General features: G+C 42.9%; 2 protein-coding genes across 4 annotated transcripts in view; one reads left to right on the top strand and one right to left on the bottom strand.

The window, feature by feature from the left end:
* Positions 1-20,097, top strand: part of LOC106805955 (putative deoxyribonuclease TATDN3) — a 36,278-nt gene that overhangs the window by 11,324 nt on the left and 4,857 nt on the right. For 2 of the 3 annotated variants that reach the window (XM_014807756.1, XM_014807757.1), the window contains exons 1-10: positions 1,368-1,397; positions 1,555-1,587; positions 1,890-1,963; positions 2,219-2,321; positions 2,491-2,553; positions 2,761-2,870; positions 3,027-3,082; positions 3,689-3,801; positions 10,555-10,635; positions 11,732-11,891. In XM_014807756.1, coding sequence (XP_014663242.1) covers positions 1,383-1,397; positions 1,555-1,587; positions 1,890-1,963; positions 2,219-2,321; positions 2,491-2,553; positions 2,761-2,870; positions 3,027-3,082; positions 3,689-3,801; positions 10,555-10,635; positions 11,732-11,875 — 792 coding nt within the window. In that variant the 5' untranslated portion in view covers positions 1,368-1,382 and the 3' untranslated portion in view covers positions 11,876-11,891. Of the gene's footprint in view, positions 1-1,367; positions 1,398-1,554; positions 1,588-1,889; positions 1,964-2,218; positions 2,322-2,490; positions 2,554-2,760; positions 2,871-3,026; positions 3,083-3,688; positions 3,802-10,554; positions 10,636-11,731; positions 11,892-20,097 lie in introns of those variants that run through there. The other variant, XM_014807758.1, reaches the window with a different exon arrangement.
* Positions 13,761-18,576, bottom strand: LOC106805947 (uncharacterized protein K02A2.6-like). The gene is made up of 3 exons (XM_014807742.1): positions 18,070-18,576; positions 16,486-17,972; positions 13,761-14,187 (listed from the first exon to the last, which is right to left on the bottom strand). Exons 1-3 carry the CDS (start codon positions 18,574-18,576, stop codon positions 13,761-13,763), a joined length of 2,421 nt encoding a protein of 806 aa, XP_014663228.1.

The raw sequence follows: 20,097 nt of genomic DNA, 5'->3' as shown, positions 1-20,097 counted from the left end.
TAGATCTGGTTATTAGATAGTATCCTAGATTATATATGCTCTGAGCACTAACGCGGTGGCAGGAGGCGCACTTGATTCGGTTGCCAGTGAGTTAGTCAGAAGAATACCTGGTACAGAGTACACGTCAGTTGAGCGGTGTCGCTCTGCGGCACTTGTTTTAAATAAACGCTGCGCTGGTAAAATATCTGAACTAATTCACCCGCGGAGGAACGATGTGTATGAATCTTGGCGAGTAAACTGACGCTCCAGCTGTCAACTTTTTGAGGGTGGCAGCACGGTCGCGGGTGTCATGTCAGCACCGAAAAATGAAGATTTCGAAATTCAATGTTGTTTTATGACAAATGTGAATGCGTAATTATAGATATTTATAGGTATGTGCTATTATTTATAAATCTACTATTATAATATATACTTTCAAATTCTAGAGTAAAGTATTCCTTTAAATCTGGCCCTGCAGCTATGGCTGTTTCCAGCCATTGACATTGACAAATTTTGGGGGAACTTGCTATAAGTGCCATCTCTCCCTCACATATATATCTCCTGATATATATATATATATATATATGTATACACAGGGTACGAAATTCTTTATTTACCTAATAAATAGTTTTTTACCAGCCCCCACAAATTTTGTTTATCAAATCTATATCATGTTTCAGACTTGCATTCTCGATTTCAAATTTGTAAAATATGTTGATAAATAATGGCGCTGATAGGGTCTATGTGCCCCAGGGTACTGCCGGAACGTACCCTGGGTTTGGTCCGGTATACCGGAATGTACCCTGGTACTAAATACTACTATCTAATATGCAGGACCGTACCTCGCCTACTCCACTAACGAGTCTAGGGAGTCGCCTACGCTTACTCCCTAACCCTAACCCTAACTCTAACCCTAACCCTAACCCTAACACTAACCCTAACCATATCAGCTAGATAGTTACCAGGGTACGTTCCGGCAGTACCCTGGGAGACATAGACCCTATCAGCAATAATGGTGTGATATCCTTCAGGTAAAACAGTAATGTAGGCTATTTGTTCATTAATGCTATAAATAAAACTGTAGGTATATATATTATATACTCGCTAACACGGCTGAAACCACCGGCTCGGAGGGCCGGCGTTTTTCCAATGTTACCGGCCCTCCAAATAATTTGATGGCATATGCCGGTGGGCCGGTGCTTATTTCGATGCCTGTATACATATTTACAGAGTTAAAAGTTGTTTCACTGACTGTCTAGTATAAGAGTAGAATTACAAAAGCACATTTTAATTGGGAGCTAAAATGTCATGATTCTAATTATATGTTTGCAGAGTCGATCAGTACAGCCACAGAAATGTTTTCAGTCAGACTAATATTTGATAAGTTCTTGTGCCTGGCTGTCATGGTGGCAATTAAGGTAATGTAAGGTTAATGTATAATATGACAACTAAGATGATCACTACTGATTAGAGTAATTCTAAAGGCCACAGTGATCTAAGTAACAGACTCGCTTGTAAAACTGATTCATCTTAGAGACTATTTACTTATATTTCATTTTGATTTTCCTTCAACAGGATATCGATGCAGTTCTTACAGATGCATCTCAGGTATGTAGGTAGCACTATTTAGCATGTATAGATTGTATATGCTTGTAGGCTTGTAATATTGGCATTTATCTAGGAGTGCAATAAACTCACACAAACGCCTTTTTGATCTGGGCAAACAACATAGTTTACATAGAGGTCTAATTGGTGCATCTTTTTGTGATTGAATATGATCATACTAGATGGTTTCTTGATCTGTTATTTTTATGCGTTTCATGTATGGAGATACAGAAGTGGCAAGGCAATGCAAAATTCAGAATGTTTTTTTAGGGGTTATAAGCTAAATATGTTTACGCAATTTTTAGCTTGGAGTTAAAGCCTGTCTTGTCTGTGCGGAAAGTTTTCATGATTTCAGCCGAATTCTGAAACTCTGTGAAACGTAAGTACGTAGGCCTATTTGTAAATTGCATAATGTGCATTTAGATTTATATGTGCTTATGCCACAATTATACTATATTTTATTTGAGGTTTTTGAAGCTTTATGATATATTATATTATGCATATTTGAAATCGTAGAATTATACTGAGGCCATGCATGGCCATGATGATAGCATAATAGGCAGCATCACATAAGTACAGTGAAGGCTTTCGTCAAGTGTAAATCTCACTAATTGTATGTGTTTACTTGACGAAGATATCCAAAAATTCTTCTCCCCTGCCTCGGTGTGCATCCTGCCCAGGAAGCTCCAGCGAATCCAGACTCATTGCTGCAGCCAATGAGAGGGGCTAATCTACAGGTAAGATATAAAACTAATACATATGACACCATCTGCTTTACCATGGAAATCACAGAAAGCGATATACATACAGATAACAGAAGGAAAATCTAATGTGCATAGCAAATACTAATGAAATTAGGAATATGCAACTGTTCAATTGAGCCTTGTATTACTTTGATTGTGGCAGGATCTTGAACCGGCTCTAAAGGTGATGGGGATGAATTCGGATAAACTAGCTGCGATAGGAGAGGTACGCAATACTGACTGGGAATGTATATAGCTACTAGTACTAATTGAATCTTATTTCATCATTTTACGTATAATATATTTGTTTCCTGTAAGTACTTCCTCAAACCTTATTATGCTTGCAGATAATTTCATAGTTTTTCTGCTTTATTTTCTTATTAGTTTTCTTCTTTTTCTTTATGCGCATTCTCTTTCTGTTCTCTTTCTGTAGATTGGATTAGATTTTACCCCATGGATATGTGGTACACACGAAGAAAGAGATGAACAGAGACAGGTTTTCAGGAATCAAATTCAACTAGCAAAGGGCTTGGGCTTACCAGTGTAAATAAGCAGTAGCATATAACATTTTCAACAAAATCTAATAAATGTGTAAAGCTTTAAATTAATTTCTAATTCAACATTAATTATATTGTGAAATCTATGATAAAACAAACAACTATTCGATCCTAGAATAATTGTTAGTGGATGCAATTTCAGAAATGTCCATTCTCGATCTGCCGGCCGGCCAACAATTGAAATTCTAAGGGAAGAAGGTACGTGCTGGCCTCTTGTGTGTGTTGGGTACTTTCATGTGTATTGTAAATGAATCAGCATTCCAGTATGCAAAATGCTTGCATTTTACAGTCATTTATAAATTACTTCAGAATAACCAATTTGAATGTTGGCTATGTTATCGAGTTCTGGACGCAACCCAATTATGTATTAAAACGTGGTGAATTAAATATTTTAAGAAATTGAAAAAATACATGAAATCTTTGCATAATAAATGGTATTGCACCAATTTCAGAAGCATCTTGATTGCTATACAGTAGGATTGACTATTCGCAGATAACCAGGGACTAGTATAATTATTTATAATAGTGATGGATGTGTTGGTAATGGTTTTCAGGCACATTAATGTGTGAAAATATTTAGTCGTAAATAAACTAACCTGGGGTGTTAGTGTTGTAACTATCAAAAACTGTATCAATTGGTCAGTAAACGATCAGCGATAGTTACAAATATTTTACTTTGCTATCGATGCATTGCTATCTAGCCAAACACTAGTGCAATTAATCAATAGTTCAATATATTTTTATACTCCTAGTATACAGGTGAATGTGCTTGCAATATTATGTTTTAACTACTTACAAGTGTAGGAGCTGAGCATGTGCTTCTGCATGCATTTGATGGCAGTGTGAAGGTGGCTATGCAGGGACTTCAGCTCGGCTACTTCTTCTCTGTACCACCCTCCATCGTACGGAGTGAGCAGGTGGGTCCGCCTCCAAAGCTTTGCATCTCAAGCCTCCTCTCTCTATTGATCTTCCCATTCCCAACTATATTTTATTTGGAGTGTAGTTTAGTGATAGGGACTACATTACTACGCGTGTGTGTTACGAGGTAAAGCGGTCATGAAACAAAGCATACGATCAGAGGAGAGACGAGAGACGCTGGAATAAATTCACGCTCTTCTGTATATTTGTGTTTGATTTATTTGTGTTCATCACGAACACAACCACATACAACATGGTGGCAGCGGTGGGATTTACGAATCCACTGTGCCCGTGATGGAATGAACGATGAGATATCAGGCAGGCTAGATTACAGAATTTGCAAGACTGAATTTGATGAGTTTTAGAGCCTCTAACAGCCTACGTTCCACAGCAAGCGAACGACTATAAAAAAGGTGGGAAATCATGTGCAGCTCGGAGTGGAGCAGAATGAACAGATAGAGGAGAGATCGAGCAACAAGTCAGTGACGAAGTTCACGGCTATCAAGACTGTTACATCAGAAAACTGTATGGCGACACCTTCATGGCAGTGATTAACTTGAGTAAGCCGACGCGCACAATGCCGTAGTGGTAAGACCATTAGAAGAAAATGCGCCGTAGACAACAGCTACATAGCTAGGACTCGTCCAAGACATCTGCCAGGAAGAGCAAGTGTCAACACCTACCAATGCGGAGGAGAAAACAAGACAGCACAGCACAGCCATAGACCCTAGAGTTATATTCAGAATGGTAATAGGTATTGTTAATGTACATATAGCCTATTGGGTCGGAGCAACACAGGCAATAAAATGAGAAACATTAGAATATTTGTATGCAAGCAGCATGCTAAATGATGTAACAAAACCGCGACTAGGCAAGTCTATAAATAGACTCAACGCATATATAGACCGAATTAAGCGAAATGCGTGCTTTATGGTGTATATTAGCGCTATATGTATAGGCTAATAGGTATGGTATGTGTATTAGTGATGTATGTAGTGCTGTATGTATGCTATGTTAGCGCCGTATATAATGTGTGCCTGATGTTATATGCTGTGCGTTCGTGTTTATTAATAACACTGTGTACACATCAAGCGATGTGTGTATCTACATACATGTATAGATAGGATGCAATAATACAACATACAAAGTTCCTGCAAGCATGGCTCGTTATCCCGAGATGAACTGGGCTGCTCCCAATGTCGCCGATGAGTTCAAATTATTTAGGCAGCGAATGGAGCTATATGGCCTATATAGCCTTCTTGATAATGAGGTAACAGACCTCACAAAACAGGCTATAAAACTCAAGATCGCATTGGGCAATGAAGGCCTACGAAGAATAAATGCATCCGGTCTTTCCGAAGCCAATCAGTCAATACCAAGCAAGTTATGGACCTTAGTCGATGGCCAGTTAAGTGTCTCGGTCAACTTCAGGATCCACAGGCTTGAGCTGATGCGGTATAGGCAGAAAGCCAATGAGTCGATAGATGAGTTTGTCAGTAGATGTCGTAGTAAAGCAAAGGAGTGTGATTTCGCGGAGGGTGAATTGAGCGAGAGGCTCATTGAGTTAGTCGTCTCGTCCACACAGATAGAACCCTTCTAGAAGGACCTACTCGACAAAGAGAAAGGATTCTCAATAGATCATCTGTTTGAAGAAGGCCACAAGTATGAAGCAATCCTGGGTGGTAAGTGATGTCTGCAGATACTCCACGCCCCAGAAACAAGCGGAGATGTGGATGCTGTTAGTCATGACAGTCGGGGGCAGTGTAGGAACTGTGGTCTCCTACACCCTCAAAGGCAGTGCCCAGCCTTCAAAGATATATGTAATGCCTGCGGTAAAAAAGGACACTGGGCAAAAATGTGTCGAGGAGCAAAAGACCCGTTCCCACATCGCAGATGTCCACCCTCACGAGGGAGACAGGACCAGTCACAAGACCGCCGAAGGGTACATTCTAGATATAGGCAGTACAAGCCTACAGTATCACAGCATAAGAATCAACGTCAGGTTGATGAGCTGGACACAGAAGCCGTACACCAGGCAGAGCGTACTGAAAGTCAGTTCCATATGATACAAATGGATACTATGGATTCGATAGCCCCGAGGCATGACGAGGCATATACAAACATGAATATCGTATGTCCGGGCATAAGAGGACAACATCGTCTCAGTGCAAAAATTGACACAGGAGCAAGCAGTAATGTGCTCCCATTGCAGACACTGAAGGACATGTACAGTGATCGGTGGAAATATATCATCTGTCCCACATATACACAGCTGACTGCATATAATGGCACACCAATACGCTGTTTGGGCACCCTTACGATGGCATGCAAGTACAAGGGATTACCTTGGGAAGACCAAGTGTGGTACGTGGTAGACGTCAAGGGACCAGTCATAGTTGCTCATACATGCAAGAAACTAGATGTTGTCACCATCTATGGAGTGCAACAGCAGATTGGCAAGGGCAAGCAAGCTGCTCACCACCCCATAAGGTCAATCAAGGACCTACAACAAGCATACCCAGACAAATTTGACCAGATTGGGAACTTTAGCGGTAAAGCAACGTTGCACTTGAAGGATGATGCAATGCCATCAATAGACCCACCTCGTAAATGCAGCGTCCATTTGAGGGACAAGCTCAAGAAGGAACCGGATCAGATGGAAAGAAATGGCATTATCAGAAAGGTTGAACACCACACTGATTGGTGCAGTTCTATCACCACAGTATTGAAGAAGGATGGATCGATAAGAATCTGCCTCGACCCACGAAGACTTAACCAGAGTCTCAAGAGATGCCCCCATAAGGTTCCGACTCTAGAGGAACTCAATCCTGCATTTTCGGAGGCAAAATACTTCTCAAAACTAGACGCCAAAGCAGGTTATTGCTCGGTGCACTTGGACGAAGAATCGCAGGAGCTCACCACCTTCAGGTTGCCTTTTGGAAGGTACTGTTTTCGCAGACTGCCATTCGGACTCTCAGTCAGCCAAGACATCTTTCAGCAAAGGATGGACACAATCCTTGCACAGCTGCATGGATGCGTCGGAATTGCTGATGTCGCTGTCTTTGGCAGAACCGAGCAAGAGCACAATACTAATCTGTGGAGGTTTTGGTGGAAGTCGCAAGGAAGGAAGGTCTCATGTTCAATAGCACAAAATGTGTGATCAAGGCAAGAAGCATAAACTTCTTCGGCTCCCTGTACACAGGCGAAGGCATATGCCCAGATTCTAGCAAACTAGAAGATGTCAGAGAGATGCCTACCCCACAGAACAAGGACGAACTGCAAAGAGTCCTGGGTATGATGACGTATCTTTCGCCATACATCTCTAACTACGCTGAGAAGTCAGCAATACTACGAGACTTGCTGAAAAAGGATGTGCCCTTTATCTGGCAGGAAGACCACGAGGAAATCTTCCTGCGTTTGAAGTCAGAAATCGCAGAAGGAGCATGCTTACAGTACTATGACCCAAGTATTCCGACAGTACTAGAAGTTGACGCATCACTCAAGGGACTAGGTGCTTGCCTCCTTCAGAATGGAAAAACTGTCGCTTTTGCTTCAAAGAGCTTGTCAAATGCGCAATCCAACCACTCAAACATTGAGCATGAGACATTAGCACTTGTATTTGGAATTACACGTTTCCATATCTACCTGTTCGGTAACAAGTTCACTGTCCACACCGACCACAAACCACTCGAGATGGTTTGTAGAAAACCACTTAGGAGTGCACCGCCAAGGCTACAGAGACTCCTTGTCAGGATTCAAGGATATGACTGCAATGTACTGTACAAACGTGGAAGTGAGATGACACTCCCAGACACTCTAAGCAGGTTACCGAACCCCAAGAAGAAAGGCAATGTTTCCATTGAATTTCACGTCGATGAAGTCATGGAAGTGGATGACAGATATGACCCTGATATAGCAAGCTTCACGCCTACCAAACAGACACAGCTGCAGAGAGAAACAGCAAGTGACCCGACTGAAGCTGTTGAGTAGCATCATTCAGGAGGGTTGGCCAGACGTAATGAAGCAAGTTTCAAGCAATCTGAGAGTGTACTGGTCGTACAGAGATGAACTGGGAATTGCAAACGGGTTCATCTTCAAAGGAAGACAAGTGGTAATACCCCCATCACTTCAGTCAGACATCTTGGACCAGCTACACACCAGTCATATGGGCATAGAGAGAACTCTAGACTAGCCAGGGATACGGTATACTGGCCAGGCATCAATATAAACATCGTGGACGTTGTTAAGACATGCCATACATGCCAGAAAAACCAGGTTCAGCAACATAGGGAACCACTGGAACCACATGATATTCCCCTGGACGAAACTTGCTACAGACTTGTCATTCGAAAGATGCATAGCACCTCAAGCGCTTCAGTCGCTACAGTGATGAAGGAAACATTCAGCATGCCTGGAGTCCCCGCTGAGGTGGTATCGGACAATGGCCCCCAGTTTAGTGGCACAGCACAGCCTTCAAAGATCTATGTGAATCATGGAACATAAAGCACATTACCTCATCACCACGATACCCTCGTTCGAATGGACTTGCAGAATGGATGGTTCGCACTGTGAAGTCGCTGATCAAGAAATGCAGAGAGACGGGAGAAGATGTCTAGAAAGCACTTCTGCACCTTCGAGCGACTCCTCAGTCCGACTTACCCTCCCCTGCCGAAATGCTCTTTGGACGACGGGTAAAGACGACGCTCCCAGGTCGTCACAGCAGACACCAGATGAGCAATGCACATGATCAACTACAACAACGACGGGAGAAGATGAAGACAGATCATGACAAACATGCTGGACAAGAACTGCAACAACTGTCGGTCGGCCAGAAGGTCAGAACTCTGAACCCGAATGATCACACATGGATGCCGGCTCAGGTTACACGGGTGTGTGACGAGCCAAGGTCATACGAAGTTTCCACACCCAACGGCAGTATACTAAGAAGAAACAGGTCACATCTGAGGGAGATTCCCACCCGCAATACACCCAGTAGCACACAGACAGCTGCCAAAAGTGTACACTTTGCTGATGATGTCACACCACCTGTTCACAACAGCTCCAGTAGCAATCTCTGCACAGACACATCCAAGGTGGAAAGCGATCACAACAATTACAGTGATCGAGACACGAAAACATACTCAGATCAAATCACCACCAGGTTTGGCCATACAATCCGTAAGCCAATCAGATATTAAGAGCAGATGTGAACACACAACACACACACACACACACCATGTCCACACAAACATAGGTGAAATCAGTGTATGAGACAAGGTTTGGGGTTTTTATGATTCATTGTAAGCACAAGTCAGTGCTTGCATATGTTATGTTCATGACGCAAAAGTGTATAATTGGTGTAAGTGTGGGTTAGACCAAGGAAGGGTGCCAAGTTAGCCCAACGATATATTAGTTATAAGTAATTGGAGTGCAGCAGTCTAATGTGTTACCAAGGCTGCCGGAGTTTGATATATCTAATTTAATGATTTAGCAAGTGATTACGATCCTTGCATTTTCTTGTTTAGCATTTTGAAGTTAATTATAGAGCATAGATCACATACCACAGTGTATGAATAGAATAGTCTTTTGTAGTTTAAAAAGCAGTGTCAGATAGTGTATCCAATACACATGACCAGGCCAATCTATATATTATGTTGCTACATGTCATCTATATTATTAGTGGCTAATAATACAGAGTGTTTAACGGGAATAAGGGAAAATAATGCAATTTTACGGCAAAACTATTTTATTTTAAATGCAAGGCTAGAATTAGTTGATAGTATTCCAGCAAGAAGCATCCTTTCCTCTCTAAAACAAGAGCAACCATTTGTCTTTATGACACTGTTAGGCTGAGATATTGGATTCAAATGGATATTGGATATTGGCTCATCCAGACGTTACTGGCATGTAGAAATCGAGTTGAACAAGTCTCCCGAGCCTAAGCTCGCTTCTGCTTTTTGCCTATCATTTTCCATCGCCGCTTGGAGCGCTGATCAGTGATGTCATTTGTCAAAATTTGGTCTTCTTACTACACCATAGTAGCAGAGTAGCATTGCGGAGACCAACAGTGCAACCGAAATTACGTAGCTTGGTTTTGTTTTGTTTGGTGAATAAAGGAGTTTTGTTATTAATCCGTGTTGAGCTGGTATCCTGAACACGACAGTAGCCACAGCCACTGGTACTGGGACTAACAGGGTTAGGAAAGGTATTAGGAGTCAATGATATGTAAGATGTGTCCCTATTTGTGTGGAAAGTTAATTAAATTGCAAAAACATTGGAAGAACAAAATCGGTCAATATGTTAAAAATTCTATTGCTTGATATGGGTGTTTGTACAGACATAATATGAACATTACAATTGGCTTGAATATGTATTCTTAAATTCAAAAGTTGGTAACTAAGTTTTGCAACCTTTATAAAATAATATGCTATAGGATATCAACTGAGATGTGCAAGGTTTCTTTGTACGTGGCTAAATTCGTTATCCATTTACATAAATTGTGAAAATGGTGCCAATACAAGGGCAACTTGCGAACTGTGTACCGGTACACAAGATCTGAAACTACCATTTTCAGCTAATGATGCAAGTTCCTTCTCATTCATTTACCCATGACATTGCATGCTGATACTTTGTCGTACACATTAATTCTGAACCTTGTCGTCCCACATTCTGCTCTGTCCCACCTTACCCACATTGCCTCCCCCACATCCCACGTACTGTATTGATGTTGTCATTTTGCTATATGGTCTCAGAAACAGAAGCTTGTCCATAAGATTCCGCTTGAAAATCTACTTCTGGAAACCGATTCACCTGCACTCGGACCTGAGAAACAGGTGAGCATGCGATGGTGTGAGTAACCTTTGTCCATTAGTGAAATGAATGTTTGCCGTTGGAAGGGTTTTACCTGTTTGTGTTGCTTATGAGAAACAGAAGATGATTCGGTCGAGATTCTGGCTTGGAACCTGAATGCTTTCTCGTGCATGGTTTATGTGAATGTCACTTGAGAGTCAGGACAAAAATATTTGTCTTTGCATCTATGCATGCATATAATCAGAAGTAGATAATAGGGAAGGAGTGTCACTTCAATAAACATGGGAAATTTGTCATTTACTAGCCTTAGAATACCTATGATTTACTACGCGTAACTCAACCAACTTGAGCTCAAATCGTACACAGTACATTTGCCTAGCATCGTGCGAAATCGTTTCCTCGTATACACCCGCAATCCGGAGATACAGACTAAAACGTACGACACGATTCTCCATTCTATTGCCAGCAAACTGAATTCTTACCCGCCTAACTTGAAACAATAGGCAGCTACTAACGACTCTGCACTCTTGTGCCCTCGGCGTTGCGGTGTGGCTCGCTGGGAGATTTGAGCTGGAGCTGCTGCTGATTGCGGTGGGCGTGCGTGCGTGGGGGTCATACCAGCTGTAAATAGGTCAAAGATTAGCTCGCCGAGTGTTGAGTCGATGTCCAGTCTCCCAGCGAGCCACACCGCATCGCCGAGGGCACAAGAGTGCGCAAGAGTCGTTAGTAGCTGCCTATTGTTTCAAGTTAGGCGGGTTATGGATTCGGTTTGCTGGCAACAGAATGGAGAATCGTGTCGTACGTTTTAGTCTGTATCTCCGGATTGCGGGTGTATACAAGGAAACGATTTCGCACGATGCTAGGCGAATGTACTATGAACGATTTGAGTTACGCGTAGTAAATCGTAGGTATTCTAAGGCTAGTAAATGACGAATTTACACTCCTTTCCTATTATCTACTTCTGATATAATGTAATATGCATTTGTGCAGTTAATATTATTTATAGCAATGATTAATCAAATCAAGTAACATGTTTATTATATGTTATGCCTAATTTTTCAGGTGCGTACTATAATATTTGTAATCGGTGTCATTCCACATTCTTTCTCCTCTGAGTAGAGAAGGAATGTTCCTGTAAACATCAGGCTCTCCTGTGAGCAAATTGCGAAGATCAAAGGTGTATCCACAGCAACTGTGATGGAGGCAACAACAGCTAATGCGCTTCGTTTGTTTCCCAAGCTCAAGACCATACTACATGTTTGAAACGATGATATACGGGGTACGGTTATTAACTAGGTATCACTTGTTTAATTATCGCTTTGTGGCACATGTTTAAAAATCTTTTGTTATATTCAGTACTCTAGTAAATGTTATGACAATTTGACGTAGAGGGTGACTACTCTCTAATCATATGCAACAGCCTATTGTCGCCGGCATCCTATCCCAACATGCAGCCACATAGCATGCCAACAGTCTCCCACGTGCATGTCAAATCGGTCACACCAGCCCAACTCTTGTCTTTACTGTAGTGTAGTCGAAGAAGGGAGAGGAAACCACTTGTAAACTTTTACAAACAAGATTTATTATTGTGCAGCCATTTTGGAATACAGTGCAGAATACCATAACGCTTTGCACATACACGTGTTAGTACCAATTATTACCGCTAGAGCGAAACACCTGACGGTGTCAGTAATACCATGAATTACTAACCATGAATATTTCACACCCCTTCACACCTGGGGAAGACGCAAGTTAATTTCCACCAAATTTATAACCGAGCAGAATAACTTCAACATTGCAGCAATGCTAAGTTAACTCGACTAAAATACTTTAACTCTGGGAAACACCCTTTTAAGTGTATATTTAACCTTAATTCTGAAAACTATAATAAACTCCAACTCTGTCACAACTTCAACACTGTCTCTAGTCTCTTACTATTACCTCGGAACCTTCAACACTGTCTCTAGTCTCTCACTTTTAACTCGGAACCTTCAACACTGTCGCTAGTCTCTCACTCAACTCATGTGTAGAGCACATTACCGCTTTACAAATCCAACTTTACCACGGGTTTGCGAACCCTCTCTGAGCGACACAAGTTACAAGTAACTTCAGTGGGAATCTGTGACCTAGTCTTCCCGATGGGAGCACAGACAGTCTCGCGCGTCTCAGGCAACTAGCCGTAGGCATCTGAGCATGCAACAACCGAAGACAGAAAATGTTCACCCAGATCAACACCAGAATCATGAGAATCTGGCTTGACCTGTCTGAAAACCTGATCAAAGTGCTTTCTAAACAGTCTACCATCCTCAACCCTAACTGTACAAGACACCGGCCCTGTCCTTTCCTCAACTGTCCCTGGTAGGTTAAGAGGACTGTACTTTGTTTGTATGTCATACTAGTGTTACAACTAATAACTGAATCAAACCTGTAGATTTACAGAGACTTACATCGTCTTTATTATCTGGAACCCAGGTTTCTTAGTCATGCACAGATCACCATAACAAGAATGCTCTTTTATCACATTTGGCAATGTATAAATGGTATATGTGACAATAGATGGCACTGTACTCATTACATCCCTCTTCTTTTAGGACAAAAATTACCAAATTATGACTTTTCCCATTACAAAAGAAATAACTAAACAAAAACACCATTATTTTACCCAATAATGTTTAAAATACTTTTTCCAAACAAGATCCAATTTTCCATGCATTTGTTTAATATTTAAATTATTCAAAGAAATCATGTTTTTTTTTCTGTTTCAACTATCAACTATCAAATCTTTACGGGCTAGTACTAAGTCTATCCTTCCATCAGCGCTATTTACAAATTCAGGCGGTCTGGTGGTCTCCTCTGCCTGAGTGGGTAGTGACACTGCTGTGGAGGGTCACACTGCTGGTCATGGTCGTCGTTGTCGTCCACCTCAGGTACTTGATGAGGTGTCGCTTGATGATTCTGGGGTGGCACCTTCTTTAGATGCCTGCGATTTCGTTGGTAGATTCCTTCAGGTCCCTCTGCTTCGATGATGTATAATCGAGGGTTGACATCTATGACGACCACCTCTGCTGGTTTCCACTTTGCTTCACCATCAGTCTGCATCATCACTCTGTTGCCAGCTTTCAGAGCTGGTAGTTGCTTCGCTCCTCGATCAAAGAACTGCTTCTGTTTTTCTTTGATCTTTCTCACTCTCTGTAACATCTGGCTGGTTTTCAGGTTTCAGCAGTGACCTCGTTGTTGGAAGGGTAGTTGCTGTTCTTCTACCCATCAGGATCTGGGCTGGTGAAGGAAACCCGTCTCCTGGAGTATTTCTGTAGAGGAGCATGGCAAGATATGGATCAGTCTTGCTTTCTCTACATTTCTTCAATATGTTCTTGTCTACCTGTACTGCTTTCTCTGCTGTCCCATTCGACTGTGGGTAGCCTGGCGATGATGTAGTATGCTTGAAACCATACTCTGTTTCAAACATCTTTATGCTTCTTGTCTTGATCACATACTTTGTGCTGTTGAACACGAAACCTTCCTTCCCTGCGACTTCCAACAATCTCCACAGATTAGCATCATGCTCTTGCTCGGGTCTGCCAAAGACAGCAACATCGTCAGCGATTCCGACACAGCCAGACACCTGTGCAAGGATTGTGTTCATCCTTTGCTGAAAAATGTCTTGGCTCATTGAAAGTCCGAATGCAGCTGGGTGATAGGGTGGAACAAAAATATGGCATATACCGTTTCATTTCAAGAAAAGTGCAAACTCTTCTGCTATGAATCGCGGTCCGATTTCAGAACACAATGTTTCAGGTAGTTTATACCGCAAGAACCAAGATCTCAAAACCTCAATGGTTTTCTCTGCTGTATAGACAATACAGTATACAGAATACTGTAGTAGTCGAGCGCACGTGTGCTACTTCGATACATTTTGAGTGTCTGTCCACTAGTATGAAGAAATAGTCACTTTTCTCCACAAAATCAACATGAAAATCACTGAAAAACGCGAGTAGGCCACTTACAGGGATGAAGCGGTACCACTGGAGGGCTCTTCCTGACTGCTTGGCAAATGGGTCACCCTTTTATTAACTGTTCAATGTCCTGATTGAGTACGGGCCACCACATGTGACTTCGCGCGATAAACTTGGTTGACACAATTCCTTGGTGTCCCTCGTGTAATTCTTGAAGGAGCCTGGTCCGAATTCCCGTAGGAATGACCACACGCATACCCCACATTACGCAATTTTGCAAGGTAGACAGTTCATCTCTCCTCAAGAAATAAGGGTTCAGATTCTCCAGGCTTCAAATATCCAGGCCAACCATTCTTGATATAGTGACGAACTGTGCTCAACTCAGTGTCTACTAGGGCGTTTTGCAATGTCCTTTGCGCTGATTGGCAGCTCCTCTAGGCTGGATAAAAAGAATGTCTCTGCTGCCTCGACATCTTCGCATTCTACAGGCTCATGGCATGGAAGGCACGATAATGCATCTGCGTTTGCATTATCCTCGGATTGGCGATAGAACACAGTCTACTAATAGGCTTGCTGGATCACTGCCCAACGCTGCATTCGGGCAGCAGCTAAGGTCGGAATACCGGTTGTCACGAGTTGATGCTAGAGCTAGTAAGTAGGCGCACGCATATGCTGTAGACAGAAATGTTTTATACCTTGAAAGTTTACTAAACAATATAACAGTTAAAAGTTGGCCACCGCATAACCATCAGTTACAATATTAAGAAAAGCTAGACACTGCTTAATAAATGATTAACAACTGATTAACAAACATTACAGCAATACCGCAGATTAGGTTCTCCTTGTTTCTTCAGCTTCTTCTGCTTCTCTTCTCCTTCGGTTTCTTCTTCTTCTCCCTCTTCTTCTCCTCCCGCTTCTTCTTCTGCTTCACTTTTTCAGCATCTTCTACTTGCACACCTTCTTCTTGCTTCTTCTGCTGCTTCTCTTCTTCGGCTTCTTTTTCCTCCTATTCTCCAGCCACACGTCTCTCAAACACAAACTTCGGCCATTTCTCTGGCCGCACGTCTCTCTCAGATCCAAACTTAATCGGTCTACCTCAAACCGTATGGCTATAGCACACACGTCTATATCATCTCTGTGTTACACGTCTATATTTAAAAAAATGATCAAAATAGCCCCAGTGCTCAAAGTAGCCCTAGTTTACGGTAGGCCTATTGTGTTGCATTATTGGTGCCACTATTTGTTAAAGCCTATGCATTTTTAGAGTAACGTAGAAGCCAACACGATTTTGCGTATATATAATATATATAGAATATAATGTATATAGAAATTAATTCTGAGGGTTGGTTGTTTGAATCCAGGCTATATGAATATAAACTTCCTTGATCCTTGATCGAAGCTTCTTAGAGGTGTGTTGGCCTCTTGTATATAGCACTTGTATGGCAATGTCTCATAGTAATAACACATGTATATTTAAAAACTAGTAAAAACTGGTAGGTGGCGCTGGGTTAAATGTGGGTGGTCTGGGTAACGAACTCACCCAGGAGCCTAGTGATCTCAGTTCTATCCTCCAGCTCATTTAGTCTATCCTCAGGGTCCACACACAATTCTGACCCCACACTCTTTGAAAAACTTATGCTGAAGGAGTCCACGTTCCTCCTCAAACTTAGCACATTCTAGTAGGTAGTGAGGTACAGTCTCGGTGACACGACACACGTCACATATTGGGTCATCACTAACTCCTACCTGATGTAGGTATTTTCGCAGACCGATGTAGCCTGATCTTAAGCGTGCAATCTTGGTATATAACAGTCTGTTTGGATGGTCAGTGGTGGTGTAATGAGTGATTGATGGTATAAACCCATATAACCGTCTTCCTGTCTCAGACGCATCCCATTGACGTTGCCATTTAGCACTAACCGATTTTCTCCGGGCATCCATGGTACAAAGGACGACAAGCCCCCCACAACCTGATCCAGCGCTGGAATCACGTGATCAACATGTATATGCCTCAGGCCTTTATCGGTCTGCACAAGGTATCTTCGTGGACCTAATACCTTCACAACTGATCCAGGAAGCCACTTATCTGTCTTCCTCCCTAACATGTTTCTAACACGAACACGGTCATGACACTGAAATGCGCATTCTGGTGCTCTGTCATGGTGACGTTTCTGCTGTTCTTGCTTCCTTTCCACAACTTCGGCTAAGTTGGGCTTAACTAAACTCAAACGCGTACGCATCTGACGTTTAAGGAACAGCTCTGCAGGTGTTCGCCCTGTAGTCGAATGTGGTGTAGAGCGATAGCGCAGGAAGCATAGGAAGTTTGCTAGCCTGTGCTTGACTGACAGCCTCTTAACCTTGCCTTCAAGCATGTGCTTTTCTAACACACGTTTCACCATTTTCACAGAGTTCTCTGCAGCGCCATTTGATTGTGGATGGTATGGCGGCACCAACGTTTGCTTTATACCATTCCGACGTAGAAAGTCCTTGAATGTCTCTGAGATATACTGAGGGCCATTATCTGACACGACTTCCTCCGACAATCCGTATGCCGCAATGACTACCCTGAGTTCATCAATCGTATGTTCGGCATCAGTAGACGACATGGGGCATACCTCTATCCACTTGGAGTACGCGTCGTACACAATCAATAACGTTTTCCCTTCCTTGAAGAAGAAATCCAAGTGTATGCGACTCCATGGTCTCACTGGCCATCTCCATTGGTACAACAGTGCCACGGGTGGTGTGTTACGTACAGCCTGGCACGTACTGTATTCTTTCACAGTGCACTCTATCTCTCGGTCTAAGCTAGGCCACCATACATAGCTTCTTGCTATGGCCTTTATCGTAGATATTCCTGGATGTTCCCAGTGTAAGTCCTTTAGAAGTCTATCTCGAAGCAGTCCTGGAATAATGACACCATTTCCCCAGAGAATACATCCCTGTTCTACTGATAACTCATGTCTCCTGACATGATGTGGCTTCAGTGGCTCTGAATGCAAGTATTCTGGCCAGCCACTCATCATGTAATCCAGAACACGGCTGTGCACAGAGCCCCTCCGTGTAGCCTCTGCTATCATAGTTGCTGTTACAGACAATTCCCTTGCTACCTCACATGCATAGACACGACTGTCACATCCGACACTGGAGTCTTCATGTGGCTGTCTTGACATACAGTCTGCATTAGCATGCTCCACTGACTTGCGATAATCGATGTTGTAGTCATACGTAGATAGAATAATAGCCGAACGCTGCATTCTTGCTGCTGCTAGTGTGGGGATCCCAGATTTTGGACCTAGGATCGACACCAGTGGTTTGTGATCAGTTACTAGTGTCCATTTCCTTCCATAGAGATACTGGTGAAATTTCTTTACCCTAAACACAATACTTAGTGCTTCTTTCTGAATCTGCGCATAGTTCTTTTCACTTTTACTCAGTGTTCTCGATGCGAATGCTATAAGTCTCTGACCCATCATCCATGATGTGACTGATGACAGCACCTACCCCATTCGGTGATGCGTCACAATCAAGCTTGAGCTTGCGATTCACATCATAGTGAGTGAGCACACTGTCGCTGCTCAACTGCTTCTTGCACTCCACGAATGCTCTCTGACAACTGTCTGACCACACCCATTGTTCATCCTTTTGACGTAGTTTGTTCAGTGGTGCGAGAGTCGTGGACATGTTTTTCAAGAATGATCCGTAGTAGTTCACGAGACCAATAAAGGACTTCAGTTCTTGCACACTCCTGGGGACAGGCGCATCCCTGATGGCCTTGACCTTTTCATTTGTAGGATGAAGGGCATCCTTGTCAACCACATGACCAAGATACACAACCTTGGGCTCCAAGAACTGACACTTGGACACCTTCGCCTTCACCCCATGGTCGGTCAACCGCTGAAGCACCTTCTCCACCAGTTCTAGGTCTTCAGTGTGTGCTCCATCTTTCCCTGTACCCTTTATCCACACATCGTCCTGGGAACAGATGACACCTTCCGCACCCTGAATCATCTGGTCCTTGACGGCTTGAAAAATAATGGGTGCACTTTTGACTCCATATACAAGACGCTTGAACTTATACAGTCCCTTCTGTGTTTATTACAAGAAACGTCTGACTCTCCTCATCTAGTTTCAACTGTGCATATGCAGCTGACAGGTCGATCTTTGTGAAGACTTCCTTCTGCTAGCGTTGCAAACAAATCCTTTGCAGTGGGCAGAGGATATTGCTCCTGTGCTACAGCTTGATTCACAGTCACGTTGTAGTCACCACAGATTCTCACAGAACCATTGCCTTTGGGCACTAACACAAAGGGAGCAGCCCAGTCACTGTGATCGATCTTCTCTATGATGTCATTTCGTTCTAACCTGGTAAGCTCAGCTTCTACAGCTGGCTTGAGGGCGTACGGGACAGGACGTGCCTTACAATACACTGGAGTTGAGACCTCCTCCACTCTGATGTGCGCCTTATAGTGCATAATCTTGCCATACCCATCTGTGAACAAGCCCTTATACTTGCTCTGGAGGTCTGTCACTTTACTAGCTTTTGCTGAGCTTGACAGCATAAAGATACTCCTCCAGTTCAACTGTAGCTCTTGTAGCCAGGCTACTCTTAGCAAGGGCGGTTTGTGCCTTTGCCCCTTGCTACGATCAATGGCAGCTTCAATCGTTGATCACCATAGACCACATGCACGGTTATCCTACCCAGTAACGGTACTGGCTGACCATTGTAGGCCTTCAGCACAATATCCACTAGTTTCACATCAATATGTATGAAGTGTGTGTAATACAAGTCCTCTGTAATGATGGACACATCCGCTGCAGTATCTACTTGCATATTGATCACCTTGTTCTGAATCCTTATCGGTACCTATATGCGACGACTTGCATGCGTTGCGCCGACACTGCATACATGGTACACCTTCAGGTAGTCCGACTGATCAGAGTCCTGTCTAGCGTCTTCTGTCACCGCCCTCACTGCTGCTTTTGGCTTGTGGCGACACGTTTTGCTGATATGCCCATTCTTTGAGCATGAGAAACACTTCTCATCCTTAAACTTGCATGTGTGAGCTGAATGCTTGCCATGGCAACGCCAACACTTCTCCATGTTGTGCGTTTTCCCCCACTACTACTGCTACTTGGTACTCGCCGGTTTTCCTTAACTGGGTGTGCTTGAACCCTACACACGGCGTTAGCTGTTGGCTGGGTACTCTCCATGAATTCCTTATCAACCATTTCCATAGTTGATGAAATCTGCACTGCCCTTTCGAAGTATACTTCTGTAGCTTTCATGTTGCCAAACTTCTTAATGTTAGCATTTTGCATGTTCAAACCAGTGCAAAACCGATCTCTTAGTGCTTTTTCCCAGAAATCGTTAAAGTTACAGTGCACGGACAAGTGACGCAAAGCTCTAGCGTACTCAGCTATGGTCTCACCCGGTTTCTGTAATATCGACCAGAACCGAATTGTCGCTGCCATTTCCAATGGTGCTGGGTTGAAGTGACCTTTCAACACGTGAAAAGGTTCGTCTAGTGA

This window comes from Priapulus caudatus, unplaced genomic scaffold (assembly GCF_000485595.1).
Source record: "Priapulus caudatus unplaced genomic scaffold, Priapulus_caudatus-5.0.1 Scaffold134, whole genome shotgun sequence".
NCBI lineage: Eukaryota > Metazoa > Priapulida > Priapulimorpha > Priapulimorphida > Priapulidae > Priapulus > Priapulus caudatus.
Note: the sequence above shows the minus strand (reverse complement) of the source record. Positions and strands in the feature narration are given on the sequence as shown.

What these genes read in the sequence shown, in the direction of transcription:
- LOC106805947 (XM_014807742.1), bottom strand. Translation starts at nt 18,576, where the DNA reads ATGATTCAGGGTGCGGAAGGTGTCATCTGTTCCCAGGACGATGTGTGG. An exon ending in GTGACGCATCACCGAATGGG is followed by an intron (nt 17,973 to 18,069) that starts GTAGGTGCTGTC and finishes AACTATGCGCAG; the next exon opens with ATTCAGAAAGAAGCACTAAG. An exon ending in TGGATGCCCGGAGAAAATCG is followed by an intron (nt 14,188 to 16,485) that starts GTTAGTGCTAAA and finishes TGTCTTTGGCAG; the next exon opens with ACCCGAGCAAGAGCATGATG.